At 45.9% G+C, this 21,488-nt stretch overlaps 1 protein-coding gene across 1 annotated transcript in view; it reads left to right on the forward strand.

The window, feature by feature from the left end:
* The first annotated feature begins 16,028 nt into the window (after positions 1-16,028).
* Positions 16,029-21,488, forward strand: part of PYGB (glycogen phosphorylase B) — a 57,190-nt gene continuing 51,730 nt past the window's right edge. Inside the window, exon 1 of the mRNA XM_032849408.1 lies at positions 16,029-16,331. Within this exon, the coding sequence (XP_032705299.1) occupies positions 16,089-16,331 (243 nt within the window). The 5' untranslated portion in view covers positions 16,029-16,088. The remainder of the gene's footprint in view (positions 16,332-21,488) is intronic.

A 21,488-nucleotide genomic window follows, 5' to 3' on the forward strand; every position in this document is an offset into this window, starting at 1 on the left:
ATTTACTTACTATTGTTGATTCATTACAGTGGATACAAATGAACAGTTCGCTGGAAGAGACACAGGGCAGGACATGGAGGCAGGAGTCTGGAGCTTCCATGTCCTCTTTGGGCATGCCACCCTCCTAGCACCTATATGTGTTAATTAAACCAGAATTGGGGAGCCTGGCAGGCCCTGCCCTGCTGGAAGAGCATGCAACTAGTAATCTCAGGGTTGTAAATTCCAGCCCCCCATTGGGTGTAGGTTACTTAAAATCTTAGAACAAAAACCAGAAGCTCTCCAAACTCCTACTTGGGATTTTTATAGAGGTTTTATTATGTGGGCTTGATTAAATAATTGGCTGTTGGTGATAAGGCCAATCTCCAGCCCTTCTTCCCTCCCAGAAGTCAGGGATAGAAGAGGCTGAAAATTCCATCCTTCTTGTTGTTGTTGTTGTTGTTGTTGTTGTTGTTGTTGTTAAGATATATTTATTTATTTTAGAGAGAGCGTGTGTATGGCGTGAGGGAGGCAGACTCCCCACTGAGCATGGAGCTGGACACTGGGCTTGATCTCACAACCCATGAGATCGTGATCTGAGCTGAAACCAAGAGTTGGACACTCAGCTGACTGAGACACCCAGACGCCCCTGAAAGTGCCAACTTTCTGATTACATGGCTTCTTCCCCTTGGCAACTGTCCCCCACACTTTGTTCCCCAGGGGCTCTCCATAAATCACCTCATTAACATAAATTCAGATATGGTTGAATGAGCTGTGTTGAATGGAACCTGGGACAAAAGACCCAAGTATTACAACAAAGATGCTCCCATTACTCTTAACGCTTAACCCCAAAGGTTTGGGGAGCTGTGAGCTAGGAGCAGGAATGAAGGCCAAATCTGTTTCCTGTTACAAATCACCTGTGCAGTCCTGGAAAGAGAGGCTTTAGGGTGGATGGGACCCTGACAGCATCTTCATTACTATGAGGATTGTGAAACCCTGGCCTTGCCTGTGTTGCTGCAGAGGCCAGAGCTCAGATACGTGGGCACAAGTTACAGGGAACTGTTTTCAGATTTCTGTCTTAACAAGGAAAGATGTCCTAAAAGACAGGGTCTTAGCCATGTGCATCGCTGCCCTGTCAGCACACAAGGGAGCTCAAAAAGGGATTCCTGCCCAGATAAGAGGTCGGAATCAGGCACCAGCAAGGCCTCTTCATACCCAAGATCTTTGGATTCGCCTAGAAAATGATCTTGAACATCATGACCAGGTAAGCGTACTTGCATGTAATGTCCCTGAATTTGAATTGAGATAATGACAGTGGCCTTTGTTGTGGAGTGCTTTACTGTGCATCAGGTGTGAGTGATTGCATCGTTGTGGCACCCATGAGCAGGTACTTATCAGGGGGCCCCAAGGAGCTCAAGGTTAGTGAGGAGTGAATGGCACCACTCAGACCCAGATCTAGAGACTTCCAAACCAGTGTGCCATATTGCATGCAAAGTCAAAGGTGTTAAAAGAAGAATTCTTCCTCCTCACATCAGGCCTTGCACAAAGCTGTTTATCAAAAGCAGGTCTCCCTGCTAAAGAATCAATTATCACGGTAATAATTTGTTTTGTAATATTTAGAAACGTAGATATACAGTCAAAAGAAATTAAAACTAACTGGGCCTAAGTGTCCCTTTTTCATTTTGACAGCCTGATCCTACTTTTCTGTGTTATTGATTGGTGGATAAAGGTTTCTGCCTAAGAGCTTAAGTGCAGCTCTGTAAATCTGCATGTCGGTCTCCGGATTTACATAGTGCAGAGCAGACATCCCCCTATATGGCGTCCTGCCTTGAGAAGCTGCTCAAGGTCAGAAGAGCGCCAGAGTCACGTTTATGGTGTGGAACACATGGCAGTGGGATGGCTCCAAACAGCTTCCAAGGTGTGAGGTGCTGAAAAAAGCAGCCTCAAGGTTTCCCAGATTCATCTGGAGGTCAGCTAAGGATCAGGTGGTTTTGCAAATAAAAATGCCAAAGTTTAGAAGGCCACAGGGCTTGTCCTAAAGCAACAAGGAGAAGTGGGAATGTAAACCAGGGTTTTCAGCTTGCTGGGGATGAAGAGATTTTAAGGACTCCCCATACACTGAAACATTATTTGCCAGTAAAAGTGAGTGAAGTACTGACATCTGCTGCATCATGGATGAAACTTGAAAACATTAAGCTAGTCAGTGAAAGAAGCCAGACACAGAGATCTCATGTTACATGATTCTGTATACGATGTCCAGAACAGGCAACTCGATAGTACAGCAAGCAGATTGGTGGTTGCCTGGAGCTGGGGTGAGGGGGAGAGAATTGGAAGTAGCTGCTGAGTGGTCTGGATACAGGGTTTTGGGGAGGTGATAGGAAGGTTCTAAATGATTATCTTGATGGGTGTGCATGTCTGCAGATATACTAAAGACCACTGAATCATGCACTTTAAATGGGTGACTGTGGTGTATAAATTATATCTTAATACAGCACTTCAAGAAATGAGGACTGGAGGGGCAACTGGGTGGCTCAGTTAGTTGAGCATCCAACTCATAATTTTCAGGTCATGGTCTCAGGGTTGTGAGATCAAGCCCTGTATAGGGCTCCATGCTGGGTGTGTAATCCTGCTTGGGTTTCTCTCTTTCCCACTCTTTTGCTCTACCCTTCCACAGCCATCTCTCCCCTTCTCTAAAAAATAAATAAACAATAAAAATAAATTAAAAATGGAGATGGGAACTCCAAAAGGGCAAAAACCTGAGACAGCAGTTTCCCCTAAGTGGGTATAACTGACATGTAACATGATGTGAGTTTCTGGTGTGCAACATAATGGTGTCATATTTGTACACATTGCAAAATGATCACACTAAGTCTGGTTATGATCTGTCACCATACATAGCTAGAATTTTTTAAACATTTTTTTTCTTGTGATGAGAACTTTTAAGATTTATTCTCAGCGACTTTCAAATAAACAATACAGTATTATTAACTATAGTCACCATGTTGTATATGACATCCCCAGGATCTGATTATTTTGTAATTTTTTGACCATCCTCTTCCATTTTGCCCACCCCGTGCCCCCTGCCTCTGACAACCACATATCCATTTTCTGTATCTGTGGGCTTGGGCTTCTTTTTTTGTTTGTTTCTGGTTTTTTTGTTGTTGTTGTTGTTTGTTTTTAGATTCTACATATAAGTGAGGTCATACAGTATTTGTCTTTCTTTGTCTTACTTCTTTGTCTTACTTGTCTTACTTTCTTTGTCTTACTTGTCTTTGTCTTACTTGGCATAATGCCCTCAAGGTCCATCCACATTGTCACAGTGACAAGAGTCCATGCTTTTATGGCTGAATAATATTCCATTAGAAGATACACACAGACACATACACCACATCTTCTTTATCCGTTCATCCATTGATGAACACTTAGTTCGTTGCCATCTCTTGTCTATTGTAAATAATGCAGTGAATATGGGGGTGTATATATCTTTTTGAGTTAATGTCACTGTTTTATTCAGTAAATAAAGTAGAATTGCTGGATCATCTGGTAGTTTTATTTTTAACTTTTTAAGGAACCTCCACACTGTTTTCCACACTGGCTGCACCAGTTCGTATTCCTACCAACAGTGCACAAGGGTTCTTTTTTCTCCACATTCTCTCCTAAACTCACTATTTCTTCTCTTTTTGACAATAGCCATTCTGACAGGTGTGAGGTGATATCTCATTGTGGTTTTGATTTGCATTTTCCTGATGATGAGTGATGTTGAGCACCTTTTAATGTGTCTGTTGGCCATCTGGATGTCTTTGGGAAAATGTCAATTCAGATCCTTTACACATCTTTTAATTGGATTATTTCTTTTTTGCTATTGAGTTGTAGGATTTCTTTATATATTTTGGATATTAACTCCTTATCAGATATGATTCACAAATACTTTCTCTCATTCGGTAGATTGCCTTTTTGTGTTGTTGATGATTCCCTTTGCTGTGCAAAAGCTTTTGGAAAACCTGTACACAGAAAATTATAAGACACTGGTGAAAGAAATCGAAGAAAACACAAATAAATGGAAAGGTATTCCATGTTTATGGGTCAAAATAATTAATATTGTTAAAATGTCCATATATCCAAATCAATGTACAGATTCAATGCAATACCTATCAAAATTCCTCACAGAAAAAAACAATCCTCATTAGTATGGAAACACGAAAGATCCCAAAAAATCAAAGTAATCTTGGGAAAGAAGAACAAAGTTAAAGTACAAAGCCCTGATTTCAAACTACTACAAAGCTGTAATAATCAAAACAGTGTGGTGATGTGGTTTGAAGTGGTGGGGTTCAGAGCGAACAGCCAAAAAAAAATTCTTGAGACATCTTCAGTGCTAAAAGGTGGTTTTATTAAGGCACAAGAACAGGACCCCTGCGCAGGAAGGACTGCACTGGGGTCATGAGGAGTGGCTGATTATATACTTTCAAGTTGAGAGGAGGATAGGAATAGCCCAAGCCTCCAAGGTATTTTGGAAACAAGGTTTCCAGGATCCTGAGGGGGCTAGTTATTGTTAGGAAAAAGTCATTTATTATTGTTTAGTAAACCCTCAGTCTTGAGACCCTTCAGATGGTATCGGTGGGCCATATGCTTGGAGAGTATGGTTGCTAACATGTATCTTGGGGGGTGCAGGTAGAGATAAAGGAGGTTTCCAAAGGAATGTATATGTTAAAGTAGACTTACAGGATTCTGGGTGGGGGGGAGGGAGTCAAGCTAAGATTGCTTTTTCCTTTAACATGAACATCAAAGCAGCTGAGCTCCCAGAGGAAGGTCACTCTACCTGTTTCAAGGATTTGTCGATGGGCTGTGAGTAGGAAGGAAATTTAATTCATTCTTTTGCCTCTGTTTCACACATGATATGGTACTGACACAAAAACAGACACAAAGATCAATGGAACAGGATAGAGAGCCCAGAAATAAACCCACAATTATATGGTCAATTAATCTATGACAAAGGAAACAAGAGTATACAGTGGAGAAAGGATAGTCTCTTCAATAAATGCTATTGGGGTAACTGGACAGCCACACGCAAAAGAATGAAAGTAGATCATTTTCTTTCACCATACACAAAAATTAACTCAAAAGACCCGAGACCATAAAACTCCCAGGAGAAAACTAGGTGGTCAGCTCCTTGGCATCAGCCTTAGCCATAATCTTATGGGCCTGAATCCAAAAGCAAAGGCAACAAAAGCAAAGTAAACAAGTGGGGGCTACATCAAACTCAAAGCCGTTTGCAGAACAAAGGGAATCAAAATGGAAAGGCAACCCTGAGACTTTTTCCAGTCTCATGGACAGCCCTTGAACCTGTGAGCTAAGAGAAAATCCCATCCCTGGGGAGGGTTCAGGTCTGCTCCTTCCTGTTAAACCCCTGGGTCCTTTAAGTTCTGAGCTCCTGGGGAGGGGCTCTCTATTGCCTACTGAATAATGAACGGTTGAAAGAAAACAGGAGAATTGGAAACCCCTGAGAATAGGGACACAGACCTTCCCTTCCCACCCTCCAGATTTCCGAGTGGAGCTAATAATCCTCTTGTTTACTCAGTGGGAGTGCCTGGCCAGGACTCCACCCAAGCCAAACAGTGAGGTTAAACTGTCAGCAAGGCAAATAGGTTTTCTTTCAAGAAGGCTTCCTTCACTTCCTGTTGCATGGAGCCTTCACAGTTGGCTCAGAGCTTCATCTGGAATTCCTCTGCAGAAAATGAATCTTAGAAGGAATTTGGTACTGCTTCCTACAGGCCTGGATTTGCAAAAGGCTGCCTGTGTTTGGAACTGAAGATTGTTTTAGCTTTTACTTCTAGTGAATTTTTTTAAGACTATTTTTGCTGAGGTATTTTCATATAATAGGGTATACAGATCTTAACTATACAGTTCAAATGGTTTTGGCAAATACACGAGGCACATACCCCTATTCTATTGGCCCAGAAAGTCCTGAGACAGTCCCCTCACCCTTGGCCCCTGGTAACTACAGTTCTGATTTCCATCACAGCACCATACTTTTGCCAGTTCTGGAATTTCATATGAATGGAATCCTACAGTATGTGCTCTTTTGTATGTCTGGCTTTCGGCTCAGCATGTGTGTGGGTGAGTGTGGGTGAGGTATCAACATGCGGGTCAGCAGTTTATTCATTTTTATTGTTGAGTAGGAGTCCATTATTTCCATATACTCCACCTGTTTCCTCCTCTTCCTGTTGACAGTCACCTGTACTGTTTCCCGTTTAGGGCTTTAATGATAAGACTTCTGTGAACATTTTTGCACAATTTGGTTTGTGGACATGTTTTTATTTCTTTTGAATGAATACAAGCATACTTCATTTTATTGTGCAAAGCAAACTTTATTGCACTTCACAGGTAATATTTTTTGGTTTTGTTTTTTACAAATTGAAGGGTTGTGACAACCCTGCATTGAGCAAATCTGTTGGTCCCATTTTTCCAACAGCATTTGCTCACTCTGTGTCTCTATATCACATTTTGGTAATTCTTGAAATAATTCAGACTTTTTTCATTATCAAATTTGTTAGGGTGCTCTGTGATCAGTGATTCTGAGTCACTGACAGCTCCAATAATGGCTCTGATTTTTTTATTTTTAGACATAATACTTAATAGACTAGTGTAAGCATGACTTTTTTATTTAAGATTTTATTTATTTATTGGACAGAGAGAGAGACAGCAAGAGAGGAAACACAAACAGGAGGAGTGAGAGGGAGAGAAGCAGGCTTCCTGCTGAGCAGGGAGCCCGGTGCAGGGCTCGATCCCAGGACTTTGGGATCATGATGTGAGCTGAAGGCAGATGCTTAATGACTGAGCCGCCCCAGATCCCTAAGCATAACTTTTTTTTTTTTTTTTAAGATTGATTTATTTGAGGGAGGGAGCATCCATAAGCGGGAAGGGCAGAGGGAGAAGGAGAATCTCAAGCAGACTCTGCAATGAGCCCAGAGCCCAATGCGGGGCTCAATCTCACAACTGTGAGATCATGACCTGAGCGGAAACCAAGAGTTGGACTCTTAACTGATTGCACCGCCCAGGCACCCCTGTGAGCATAACTTTTTTTTTTTTTTTTTAAGATTTCATTTGTTTATTTGAGAGAGAGCACAAGCAGGAGGAGGGGCAGAGGGAGAAGCAGACTCCCCACTGTACAGGGAGGCCCATGTGGGCCTCAGTCCCAGGATAGCCCCCAGGATCATGATCTGAGCTGAAGGCAGATGCTTAACCAACTGATGGAGCCACGTAGGTGTCCAAGCATAACTTGTATATGCATTTTATTTGCACTGGGAAACCAAACAATTCATTTGACTTATCTTATTGCAGTATTCGCTTTATTGTGGTCTGGAACCAAACCTACAGTATCTTTGAGGTATGCCTGAACCTATAAGTGGAATGGTTGGGTCATATGGTAAGTGTATGTTTAACTTTAAGAACCTGCCAAACCATTTTCCAATGTGAATTACCATTTACACTCCCACTAGCAGTGCTTCACATCCTCACCCACAGTCAGTACTTTCACCAGTCATTTTAATGCTAACCATTCTAGCCGGTGAGTTCTGGTACCCCGCTGTGGTTTGACCATTCATTTCCTTGATGTGATATGATGAATTTTAAAGAAGCCTCAAAGGTGCCTGGTTGGCTCAGTTGGTTAAGCAACTGCCTTCAGCTCAGGTCATGATCCCGGAGTCCCCGGATCAGGTGCCTCAGGCTCCCAGCTCCATGGGGAGTCTGCTCCCCTCTCATGCTCACTCACTCTCTCTCTCTCTCTCAAGTAAATAAATAAAAATCTTAAAAAAAAAAAAAAAGAAAGAAGGTTCAAGAGTCCTGCTGGGGCCAGCTGCCTCTTCCACCCCCCAATCCACCTTGGCTGCCATGCTGCACGCAGATCCACTGGGAACTACTTTATTCAGTGTCCACTTGTGGAGCCCACACATGTGAGGCAGTGCTGGGGACACACTCCAGGTTGGGGGCAGCAACCTCTTTCTGTTAAGCGCAGATAGTAAATACTTCAGGCTCTGCAGCCATGTGGCCTCTGTCCCTTTTGCTCAGCTCTGCTGTGGAAGTGTGAAAGCCATTCTTAGACAGAATGTGAAAGAATGGCTGCAGCTGTGTTCCAGCCAAACTTGATTTACAGATGCTGAAATTTGAATTTCATGTCATGTCCATATATCGAGAATTAGAATTCTTTAATTTTTTGGTCATTTTTGTCATTTAAAAACATAAAAGGTATTCCTAGCTTGAGGGCCATGTAAGGGCTGAGGACCCGCCCTAGGTTAAGCAGAAGTGGCCGGTTCAAGTGCAGCCCTAAGCCAGGCAGGAGCTTCACCGAGGGCCCAGTACCCATCAGGGAGAGTGGCGACATCCGACTCCTCCAGGAAGGGACTCCATGAGATCAAGGGGCTGGGTGCCTCCCTCTCAGGGAAGGGCTGAAAGAGGCAGTGGTACAAGAACCAGAAGGGGAAGGTTCCTCACAGGCCTTCACAGCAACACAGGCAGCCCTGTGCTCCATAGTTCTGGGGCTCCTCCCCACCCTCACCTCGGTTCTGACGCTCCCACTCCTGCCTGATTCCTTTGGAATCAGATACGCCAGAATGCCCATCCACTGCAGTCAGGTGCCCCCCAGCTCCTTCCTGCACATCAGATCCCCCTCTGGGCCAGCCCCATGCCTGCCCAGAGCCCTGCCAGGGAGTGGCTGAGACTGGCTTAGGAATCTTGCCCAGTTGGGGTTGCGGTTTATAAGAGCAGTGTTGGGCTCAGCCTTTCCCTGAAGGAGTGTTCAATTCTGCAGCCTGTGTAGGACAGTTCTGGGGAGTGTTTGAGAGGAAAGGGAACACATTAGGAAACTACAACAGGAATCCCAGCAGGAGGACTTAAAGAGCAGCCGAGGATGGGTGAAAGGAGGCTAGACCCGCAGAGAACAAAGTGGCTAGAGGCCCCAGATTTCTTGGAGGACCAGTTCCTGAGACAGCCCTTGGGAGCTTGGGGGAGAAGATGCCCATGGCCCTTTGTGGTGTTGGCACCTGGTCTAGAAGTAGGCAGAAAGCCACTGGCCTAAAAAAGGATCTGGAGCCCCATTGGTCCATTGGTTGTGGAGGGAGGAAACAGGATAAGCTGGGGAGGAAGATGGTGGAAGGCCAGGGGCTGCACGTATGAACCCCCAGGCCCTGCCCCCAGTCTGTGGTGTTCACCATACCCACAGATGCTCTCCACATGGGACTGGCTCCTAGTGTGCACAAGGTGAACTTTTGCACTTATTCACACCATACTGCAATAGTTTTCCCAGACCCCACAGACTCACGTCATCCCCAGTGGTGTCCACCCCTCAAACTCAATCACCAATCTTAAGGCTGATGTCCTAGAGAATTGTCTGTCCTAGAACATCATGTAAATGGAATCTTACTGGATGTGCTCTAGTGCCAGTGCTCTCACCCAGCATTATTCGCCCCCGTTCCTGGCTGGAGCTGATCACTCTCGCCACTGTAGACTGTTCAGCTGTAGGAATATGCTGCAATGTATTTATCCAGTGTTAATGGATATTTGCATGGTTTCCAGTTTGAACTGTTTTGATTAGGGCTGTTACAAACATTTTTGTGCATGCGTTTGGGTCGGCATATGTATTCTTTTTTTTTTTTTTTAAGATTTTATTTGTTTATTTGACAGAGAGATACAGAGTACAAGTAGGCAGAGAGGCAGGCAGATGGAGAGGGAGAAGCAGGCTCCCTGCCAAGCAGGGAGCCCAATGCAGGGCTCAATCTCAGGACCCTGGGATCATGACCTGAGCCAAAGGCAGCTGTTCAACCCAACCGAGCCACCCAGACACCCCATTTCTGTTGGGTATTTTCTTTGGACTAAAATAGCTTGTTCCAAGGCAGGTGTTTGTTTAACTTTCAGGAAAACTACCAGGACACCTAGCAGGCTCAGTCAGAAGAGCACTGTGACTCTCGATCTTGGGGTTATGAGTTCGAGCCCCACGTTGGGTGTAGAGATTACATAAATAAATAAACTTAAAAAAAAGGAATACTACCAGTTTTTCAATGTATCAACCTGTAAGTGTTCTTACTGATACAGAAACTACAGAGGCCAAGATGAGATCAGGGTCAGTGGGAGCAGGGCCGAGCTAGGGACTCGGCCTTGCGGAACACCAGCAGTGATGTTAATGGGTGTGGACCTGAGTTGCTGGTAAGAGTAAGCAAGGGGTCGGTCCTCAAGCCCAGGGTCTGCAGGCAGGAACTAGGTAACCCTGGCTTTGGGTAGGAGGAGGAGCAAGAGGAGAGGGGTGCTGAGACATTGTCATGGCATGGAGGGAAGGACAGATACCAGCAGGAGTGTGGACCACAGGTCCAGACCTTATCCTCAGCTCTGCACATTGAAAAATTCAGCTAATTCATTCATCCAGGGGTCAGGAGATGGCAGGAAATCGTCATATAGCAAGTTGTAGGAGATGCCAATTAAGAAACAATTTGATGGGCATGCCCGGGTGGCTCAGTCAGTTAGGTGTCTGACTCTTGATTTTAGCTCAGGTCTTGATCTCAGGATCGTGAGTTCAAACCCTGTGTTGGAAGAAAAAAAAAAGAAAAAGAAAGAAAACAATTTGATGTATTTATGGTGTGGCATACACCCATCCCCCAAAAGGCACTGGTTGTCCCTAACAGCCCCAGGTAAGCTCACTCAGAGTCACAGCACAGTCTGGAAATTCCAAGTCAGCAGAGATAGGTAGATGTAATGGAGGGACACTTCCATCCAGCCCAGCCACCTTGAGGAATTACTCTCCCTCCCTCCCTGGTGAGGACAGTGGCAGGGAGTGTGGGAAATCATGATTCTTCAAAACCCCTTTCTACTAATTTCTATAATTAAAAACTCTGAGCTGTGATTATCCCGTAAGGCCTCAACTCCTAAGGTGTGCTCCCAGAACATGGGGGCTTGTTTGAAATGCAGACTGCAGCCACACCCCATACCTGCTGAATCAGAACCTGCCCCCCCCCTTTTTTAAGTGAGCTCCATGCCAAGCATGGAGCCCCGTGCAAGGCTTGAACTTACAACCCTGAGATCAAGACCTGAGCTGGTATCAAGAGTCAGATGCTTAACTGACTGAACCGCCCAGGTGCCCCTAGCACCTGCCTTCTGACACTCTTGTGTACCTCCCAGGAAGCAGGGGCCAGGGGCCTGCTATAACTGTTACTCAGGTGAAGTGGGCCTCCTGGGGGCATGCCTCCACCTGACAATGAGTCCACTGGACTCAAGGAGGCTTAAGGAATGAATAATGGAGCCCTTTACCTTGTCCTCTTAAGGAGTTTTTACACAGCTCCTCCCGCGGAAAGCATCCTAAAATTCCCCTTGGGCTGGACCCCGGTCTCCTTTCAGCCCCTTCTTTGTGTCTTCTGTGGGTGTGGAGCAGATGCACAGCCTGAGCTGTGCACAGCAGGTGTTAGGAGTGCCAGAGACTTTGGGAAGCTCCTGTGCCAGAGGAGCAGGTGCCACAGACCAGGGGCCTCCTCCTGCAGCCTGAGGAGCACAGGCCCGGCTCAGCCCCACCTCGAGTCCAACTCCTCCCCACCCTCCCCCTGGGCTGTGCATGGATTCACAAAGACACTTGTTTTCCAGGGTGACTTCCACAGGTAGCTGTTATCCCTCATTTTACATTAATTCAAGCTGAGCTGAGCCAGACTTCCTCACTGTGAGCTTAAATATTCTCTGCAGAGACAGGCAGTGCAAAAACCAGGCCTGCCTGTGTACTAGAACCTTCCTTTCCTTTGCGTTCCTATGAGGTCTGTGCTAAGGGACAGGAGTGATACTGAGGACCCTGAACCTCTAAGGGCTGATTTCTTCCTGGGGGTCTGACCTTGAATGAGCAGGAGTTGTGGGGTGCAGGTGTGCATGTCAGACTCTCCTCACGCCTGGCCCTTCTACCCTGTCCCCATGGGTGAACTGCTGTCCCCCAGCTTACTCTGGTACAGCAGGAAGCCCATCCAGTATTCAATTCCAATCTAATCTTAAAACTGCAAGGGCTTGTCCAGTTCAAGCCTATCAACGTTGGGGAATATTTCTGGCTTGGAGGACACCAGGGCAATGGCCCTAGAGTGTAACTAGCTTCCTGTCATTAGCATGTTCACCACCCTGTCCCTTGCCAGCCCCTGTTTGTGCCACCTTTCCAGGGGAGAGGGTCTTTTGGGTAAGGGGGACCTCCTAAACTGACTCTTGCTGGCTTTAGACCCTACTTCACAATCACTTAAGAAGTAGCAGACCTTAGGACCAGAAAGCTATATGCAAAAGCATGAAATTCTTTTTTTATACCACACACAAAACTAAATTTAAAATGGATTTAAAAAAATAATAATAAAATGGATTAAAGACCCTGGCACCTGGGTGACTCAGTCAGTTGAACATTCTTTTTTTTTTTTTTTTTAAGATTTTATTTATTTATCTGAGAGAGACAGAGAGAGCACAAGTATGGGGAGCTGCAGAGACAGAATGATAAGTAGACTCCCCACTGAGCAAGGAGCCTGAAGGAGGCTTGATCCCAGCACCCTGAGATCATGACCTGAACCAAAGTCAGATGCTTAACTGACTGAGCCACCCAGGTGCCCCATAGATTTTTGACATCAATGTGTTACAATACATTAATGTCATTATGAGTATCTGTTACATACCCCAGTGAAGGGAGATCCCCAATTCCACAATATCATTCTAGCTGATGGTCTTATTTCTACTGAGGTTTACAATTATGGACCTCTGCATTTATTGTTTGTCTCCCATTTCCTGAAAGGCCAGGTCTGTGGCTCATTTGCAATACTTAATTGACCCTCACAGATTGGCCAGGGTGTTGCTGGGGTCCCAGGCAGTCTCCCTCTCTCTCTTTTTTTTAAATTAAATTTTATTTTTTCAGTGTTCCAAGATTCATTGTTTATGCAACACATCCAGTGCTCCATGCAATATGTGCTCTCCTTAATACCCACCACCCGGCTCTCCTAATCCCTCACCCTCCTCCCCTACAAAACCCTCAGTTTGTTTCTCAGAGTGCCAGGCAGTCTTTACCCTTAGCTTGTATAGTCCCAACAAGGCTGGCAGAGTTTCCAAGTCACTCACGTAACCAACATTTAATGGACCTTTGTGATCAATGAAACACTCAAGAAGTTGAAGCAGACCACAAGGGTCTGTTTTCCACACCCAATTTCTTCTAACTCCCACAGCATTTCATTCCACACACAAGACATCTTTTGTCTGTTTTCAAGGCAGAGAACTAGCTATAGACAGTCTGAAATACCTGTTTTAAAGAACTTTAAAGGTAATCTATCTTCCGCAATACAGAACAGCTCACTACAAAAGTAATTGAACCCAGGGGTGCCTGGGTGGCTCAGCTGGTTAAACATCTGCATTCGACTCAGATCATGATCAATCGATCAGGTCCTGGGATCGAGCCCTGCATTGGGCTCCTTGCTTGGTAGGGAGCCTGCTTTTCTCCCTGCCTGCCGTTCCCCCTGCTTGTGCTTGCTCTCCCTCTCTCTCACTTGCTCTTTCTATGTCAAATAAATAAAATGTTTTTGTTTTTTTTTTCGAAAAATAACTGAACCTAGATCAATATCCATCACTTCTTAGTAAATGAATATTTAAAATGTTCTCCTAAAAATAGAGAACTGGACGTTACAAGGTGGCCTGACTGGCCTCACAATCCTCTCCCATTAGGAGAGGAGGTGCTCTGGCCCAGTCATAGCTGAGACCAGATTGCCAAAAAAACAGTCCTTTCCTTGGAGGGGCAAAGCTGAGCCCACTTTCTTTCCAATTTATCTGTTCAGAAGCCCTACAGCTCTGTAGGAAGATCCGGATTCTTCATCAAGCCTGACCTGGCTCCCCACCTCCAGTCTGAATGTACCCCTTGGTTGTCTTGGGGAGGAATAAATCTTTTCTGCTACCTATCTCAAGTTCTCCATGTGGGGCCCTATAAATTTGGCTGGCCAAAGACAGATTAACAAGAGAAGAACAAACATAAGCTTATTAACATGTGCATCACACAAACACCCAAGAGTACCCAGAGACGAGCAACTCTTAGTGGTGGTTAGAATTTGAGTTTAAATATCATTCTAGACTAAAACAACAGAGAGGGTTTGGGGGTCCTAGCTAGGAAGGCAAGTTATGGGAAGGTGACCAGAAATATGGTAAATGAAAGTTGTTTAGGAATGTTTTATAGTCACACCTGTTAGGAGCGGAAAGATTTCTAAGAATGGAAGTGCCCTTTTAAATGTAAATTTCCTCTACAAAGGGAAAATTTGCACCCTATTTTTAGAGTTTTCCTGCTTTTGCTGTTTTCTCAGAAGCCTTTAGCTCAAAACAGTCTATGGACCAAAGAGGCATTTTGGGGCTGACATATTCTGGTACCCCTCAGCTGCCCTCTTTGCTCCACCTGCACTGGACTTGCTGTTCTGTGAACTGTCCAAGTGGGTGCCCACCTCAGGACCTCTGTAGTTCCTTCTCCCCCAGATTCTTTACTCATTAATTTTTTTTTTTTGTCTCAATTCAGATATCATCTCCTGGCTGCTTAATGTGCTTTTCTTCATAACACTTAAAACTATCTAAAAATTACTTATCTGAAAATGGCTGAGATGACCATGGGGTTCATTAGCCATTCCAGTTATATTAGTGACCACCTGGAGAAATGCCAGCCTGCCTGCAATTTATTGCAGCCAGGCTGCAATTAATTCCACATTTATTGTCCTCCAAGAAGTATGCATATAGGAGAGAGTCCAGGTAAGAAGATTACTTGAAGTATCACACAAGAAAACTCCTGCATCTACTTTCATGGCATCTTCTGCAGGCAAATTTGACCTCCATGTAAGTGGGGAATCTATGCAGCCCATCAGTGTGAGACCACCAAGTGCAAACCTGCAGTGGCACAAAACCGGGCTACTGATCCACCGCAGTGAAGTAACTACAGGCAGTGGGACGTGGGCATCCAGGGAACAAAGGAAAAGAAAAGGCAGAGGTCAAGGTGAAACTCCCATGAAGCAGAAGCTCAGAGCAGAGCAGAGCAGAGCTGTATGCAAGGCACCAGGTGCAGTTCCCTTGGGAAACCACTGCCACCCCCCGTGTTAAGCAGATGTGGGAGTCTGTGTCCAGATACCCCTTATCTGGGGCTGCCTCGTGGGTGGGATGGAGGAGCCTGCATCACATTACCCAGATCCTTGCCCAGAGTGCGGTGTTTCCTTCTTCCTGAAGTAATCTGAAGGGCAAAGTGAAGGCCAGTGATTTAGGGAATCCGGTTTCTCAGTGAGTAAGTAGCGGTTGTTCCTCAGAGGGGTTGTTGTGACATTTCAGGGCGGCAGTTCCCCTGGGGAATGCTATCTCCTGTTCCCAAGCCTTGTGTGTCAGCCCACGCTGAGGGTCGCAGGCAGGCTGGCATTTATCAGTATGAGCAGTTTTACGTTAGTAGCTGTCGTTTTCAGAGCCACTCCGCCTCCAGTTCGGGAGACTGAGCCCACCAGGCGTTGGTGAGTGCGTTTTTAACATGCACCGGTTTCCCTTCCGATTTCCCAGGCCTCGGCATCACCCCAGCACCCAGGGCGCTCCCAGCTGGGGCAGCGCGGAGCCCTGGCCGGGCGAGGGACGCCGGCCCCCAAATCCCGAAAGCCACGAAAAACAGAGTATTCCATCCCCATGTGGCACTGGGGGCAGGCAGGGCGGGATCGACGCTCTTTCCGAGTCCTCCGGCTCCTCCGGTCTCCCCGCCTCCGGCCGGGCTTGGACATCTGGGGTCAGACCCCGCTCTTGGTTGACGTGGGTAAATCACTTCATCTTCCCCACCTGTGAAACAGCACGCCCCTGCCACCGTCAGAGGCCTAAAGCCTGGACCCTGGACCCTGCGATGCCGCTCTGGAGGCCCCGCCTCTTGAACCACCCGCGTCTCCTGAGGCCCCGACTCACTAGCGTCCCGCCCCTATGTAGCCCCGCCCCTCCTCGCCTCTCGGCCCCGCCCCGGCACACCGCGCAGGCGCGGCCCATGCCAGCCGCCTTGCCGCAGTGCCCGGCTCCAGAGCCTCCGAAGCATCCTCTGTGTCCGCGTGTTCTCCCCGCTCGGCATCTCGTCTGCCTCCTCCTTGGCCGGCGCGATGGCGAAGCCGCTGACAGACAGCGAGAAGCGGAAGCAGATCAGTGTGCGAGGCATCGCGGGGCTGGGCGACGTGGCCGAGGTGCGGAAGAGCTTCAATCGGCACCTGCACTTCACGCTGGTCAAGGACCGCAACGTGGCCACGCCGCGCGACTACTTCTTCGCACTGGCGCACACGGTGCGGGACCACCTGGTGGGCCGCTGGATCCGCACGCAGCAGCACTACTACGAGCGCGACCCCAAGGTGAGGCCAGGGTCGCCTGTCCGGGGTCACTCCGCCCGTCTTGCCGCGGCCGCTGCCCCACCCCGGGAAAGGGCAGCCCTTCTGCCGGCTCTCGAAAGCCGGGGCCCCCCTGTGACGAGAGAGCAGAGTGACGCGCCTCTCCCTGAAAGACGCACGTAGGGCCGGTGCTTGCGGGGTGTCTTTAAGTTGAGCACGGCCACCCCCCTCCGTCTCCGCAGGCCGTCGGTGGTCCACGCACCGGGCGGTCTGCTCGGAGAATAGCCTCGGCGGGGGCACGTCTCTCCCACCGCTTTTCCCCGGTCAGCCAGCTTTGCACAGGCCTGGTCCGGGACTTCCCGCACTACCACCCCGGGCGCAGAACGGATTCGGGGGGTCAGGAGGTCGTCTATGTAGGCAGATTAGGGTGTTGTCTACCCTGGGGTTCCCGGGGGACCTGGCCTCGGCATCCTCTGCTTGGGCCCGAGCCCACAGACCCTTAGCACGAAGAGCTCGGTCTTGCAGGGGTCCGCTGCTCCCCGCGACTGCTGAGCCCGAGAGTCCTGGCGGAATTTTCCAGTCTGTTTCTAGCCGGGAGCTTCCGCGACAGGCTGCCCAGTCCGTGCTTCCTCCTCCGCTGTCCCCGCCCCCCACCTTTTGTTTTTCTGTAGCAGAGTGTGAGAGAAGAGAGTACTGGAGCCAGGCCTAGGCAATTTTGTGTCGGAGGTGGGTGAGCTCAGTCATCTGCGGGGAATTGTGGGGCTTTTTTTGGATAGGCGGTGACCGGAAGAAAATCGTTGAGGACGCCTGCTAGAGCAGCAGGGGGTAAGGAGCTCAGAGAAGGAGCCCTCCAAGAAAGCTCTGTCGTTAGGGGTTTCTGCACCTTCCTTGAAGAACGTTGTTGGGTTAAAGTTCACGGAGATTAAGTAATTAATCGCGGAGATTAATTAATTGTTACTTCTTGTATTTTGCAGAAATTTATGCTTATGGTAGAAAAAGATGAAATATACCAAAGAAAAGTCACTGATGTGACTCCATTACTCTTAACCATATTAAAATAAAGGTGTATGGACTTTCAGATCCTTTTCTATTAAATATACATACACATTTTTAAAAGTATATTGTATATACAGTTTTGTGGTTTTTCTGTTGACATTTGTAGCTTTTTCAATAGCTTTCCAAGTTAGCAAATATGCTTCTCGAATACCATTGGTAGTTTGATGGGCCTATCATAATCTTGGTCACCCATCTGCTGCCAGTTTGAGGTTTTTCTTCTTGCTCTTGACTGAAGAGAATATTGTCCTTTCTATGATTCTGAGGTAGAGCGACTGATGAGGAAGGGACACACTTGGAGGCCTGAAGCCAGTTTGCAAATACCCAATTTGCAGTGTACACATAGGCAGTGCGTAGCTTTGTTTATAGTATTTTGGAGTATTTTCATGAGGCATTAAGAAATGTTTAATAAGTGGTAAGACTGAGATTGACTGCTTTTCCAAACTTACTCTGGGGCACTCTTTTTTTCTAAAATAGAGATGGTAAGAAGGACAGATTTGTTAGAATACCAAATGGGCTGCTTCACATTTAGCATGCAAGACAGCATAGAAAGAAGTGGCACCAAATGGGCAAAGTGGGTTTTTACAACAGGGCTTAGGATGACTTTGCCAGGGACACTAGCCAAGAGGCAATGGCTGCCCCAGAACTCCCTGAGGATGTCAGAGCTCTGGTTTGCAACATCATTTTTGCTGTCAGTGTAGCAGTTGACAGGGGTTCAGCTTTGCTTGCACATTCAAGGACATTTCCCTGGACCTGGGCCAGGACACACCCCAAAACCTTGCGTTCCCGTTAAAGTGTTTATGTATAATTAGATCCTGAAAAGGACAGTGAGGCTCAGGGATTACGGAAATGACCTTTAATGAACAGAATTAATTCCTCTAACAAAACGGCTTTCCCAGTCCTCCTGCCTCTGTGAGAGGTCTGAGTTTTGATTGCCGTGGTGATACAGATGGAAAGTTTTGTCTTTTAAAGAAACCACACAGCCACTAAGTGGAAGGTTGTTTTGCCTGTTCTGGATAGCAAGGCCATTTAAAACGGAAAATTGGAAGTTAAGTGCTTCAGTCTGGCTAATTCACGTTGAAAAACAAGCTCCTTCTCTCCTTTTTCTGCAGAAGTTACATGTTTGCTTCTAATGGACCAGATATAAGCTCCACAAAGGTCAGAACCTGATGGGAGCTCTGTAAAGACTGCTCCACCATGGGCCCTACAGAGCTACACCCAGCCTGGGAATGACCTCGGGGTCTTGTACCACTGCACTTCTGACTGGGGTAGCCGAATGATCTATCTTTAGTAATTTAAGTGCTTATACTTAATTTTTTTGTCTTCCAGACAATTATGCAAGTTCTTATGATTATTGGAAGAAAAATTGGAAAACAGATAAGACGAAAGGGAAACATTAATTTTAATCTCTCTGAACACATAGTAATAACATGGTAAATGCTATAAACATTTTGTGTCCTACATCTTTTTTTCTACTCTGGTAGCAACACCTTTTTTATTATACAAAATAGTATAATGCTGTACCTATTATTTCAGAACCCTTTTAGCCTTCTATTTTTGGCAATAGCAGAAACAAATGGAACTTATGCTCAGAGAAAGATTTTTCAGGCAACTGGCCTGGTGAACCAGGTCAAAAAATCTGGCTAAAATTGAGAGGGTGGGCACTTGATGGGAGGCAATACTTCGTTCTGAAGTTGATTCAAAGATTCTCTGAGGTAATGGCAAGGTCAGGAGTCTGGGATGAAACTCCAGAGCTGGAACTCCACTCTGAATTCAGGAATAGAAGAGAGCTGGATTGGGAGGGATGGCTTACATGATCCCAAACTGCTTTTAGTCCTAGCTTTACCATTCCATCTGTGAGACCTTGGACTTGGCTGGATTTCTTAATCTTGCTTGGCCTCAGATTTTTCATCTTTAAAATGGGGGAAGGATTAAATGAGGTAATCCACTTCTGAGGTCCCTGCCGTGCTAAAAAGTTGTGGGGCTTGTGTTTGCTTATAAAATCTTTCCATTTTATATTGACATTCCATCTCTATCCAAAAAGAACCAGAGAATGCTTAAGCAAGGCATGACATAAAGGTTCAAAGTAATAGAAGACCTCAAAGAGAAGGTTGGGGCCAGAGAGTAACAGTAGGGAAACAGGTTGCATTCAAAGTGCAGACATAAGTTCTGGCAACCAAAGCAGATGGCTGTTCATGTCCACTTACAGGAGTCATGGGATCTCTGTGATAATTGCTAGAGTGAGCAAGTGTGAGATATCTTCTGTGGGATTTTAAAGTAGGTAGTGTAGAATGCGGACGGCTGGCCTACTGTATCCCTGCAGTGGGTGGAAGAGCCTGTTTACTAATGGCTCTTTCCCATAATTATGCTCACAGCATAGCCGTGATAGTAGATTAAGTAAAGACTGCTCCACCATGGGCCCAGACTGCAGTCTTAAATATTTCTAATAGGATAACCATAATGAATATGATTACTCTTATGGTTTGGCTGGACGCAGGAGTTAAAGGAATATGATCTAAAGCAGTGTTTCTGCATTCTTGGCTGCCCACCGCCTCCACTTACAAGATTTCCTTTTATTGATGGGACCAGCCACTGGGGTCTTTTTAACACACCCAGTTTTGATATGTTTCCACTTGTCTTGTGAAGTTGACCTTGTACCCCATGGGCAAGCTTCCCTGACACCAGATAGCTCAGTTATTTTCTCTCAAGCTAGAAGCTTGAGGATAGACAGATGTTTTGTGTTGCTGATTAACCTGACATCTCGCCAAGTGGAAGATAGGGTTAAGCCGTCATTTTATGAGATTAAGAATCCTCTCAGAGTATGTGCTATGATTTTTCAAAGAAGACAGTCTGGCTCTGCTCTTAAGAGCTGTGATGGCTTATTTACTGTGTCACCTTTTCTGGGCCCCAGTGTCCAGAAATTTGATCCAATACTATTCTGGATGTTTCTGTGAAGGTGTTTTTTAGATGAGTTTAATATTAAAATCAGTGGACGCTTGAGTCGTGCAGATTACCTTCTGTTGTGTAGGGTGGGCCTCGTCTGATCAGTTGAAGACCTTAATAGAACAAAGACTGATAGCACCACCCCTGACCCCCACCCCTCAGGCTCACCCCTCCCTAGCAGGAGGAGATTCTGCCAGCAGATTGCATTTGGACTGCAAACACCATCCTCCCTCCCTCATCTGATTTTAGCCTCAGACCTTCACAACTGTGTGAGCCAATTCCTTAAAATAAATCTCTATATATTTTTTTCCTGTTGATTCTGTGTCTCTGGAGAGCTCTAATACCCAGATGCAATGGATGGCTGCAAGGACCCTTTTGTATTTTTATGAAATACCATCATTGACCTTGCTTCTGAATCCCAGCCCTTTTTAAATGACTTTTTTTTTTAAAAGATTTTATTTATTTGTTTGACAGACAGAGATCACAAGTAGGCAGAGAGGCAGGCAGAGAGAGAGTAGGGGAGGCAGGCTCGCCGCAGAGCAGAGAGCCCGATGCGGGGCTCAATCCCAGAACCCTGGGACCATGACCTGAGCCGAAGGCAGAGGCTTTAACCCACTGAGCCACCTAGGCGCCCCTTAAATGACTTTTTAAATAATTCTATTTTATATGACATCAGACTTAAAAGTTGCAGAAATAATAAATACTCTTTTTCATGCAAATTCACAAACATTAAACATTTTAACACATTTCTTGTGTCCCTTTCTTTACATATTAATACATTTTTTTCTCTGAGCCATTTGAAAGTAAGTTGCAGACTTGCTGCTCCTTTACCCTTAAAAATGTAAGTGTGTGCTTCCAAAAATCGGGGAGACTCTGTTAGACAAACCCCATGAAAGAGTAAACCCAGGACATTCATAGAGACATGGTGCTGCCACTTACAGATCTCCTATAAATACAAATAAGACAACTGGGAGAACTTTATGTCTTTTCAGATTGTACCTAATTTTTCATCAAACAAATCAAAGCTTTAAGCTATTTAGAAATCTGTACATTCTGAGATATGAAGCAGATCAGCAACAGATAATTACTGGCTTTTTTTTTCCTACCTTCTATGGGATGGGGTTCTTAGGACACAGTAAAGGGAAGAGAAATAAACACAATTTTAGCAAGGTAGTCAGACTACAG

Source organism: Lontra canadensis, unplaced genomic scaffold (genome assembly GCF_010015895.1).
Source record: "Lontra canadensis isolate GAN:19392208 unplaced genomic scaffold, GSC_riverotter_1.0 scaffold228, whole genome shotgun sequence".
NCBI lineage: Eukaryota > Metazoa > Chordata > Mammalia > Carnivora > Mustelidae > Lontra > Lontra canadensis.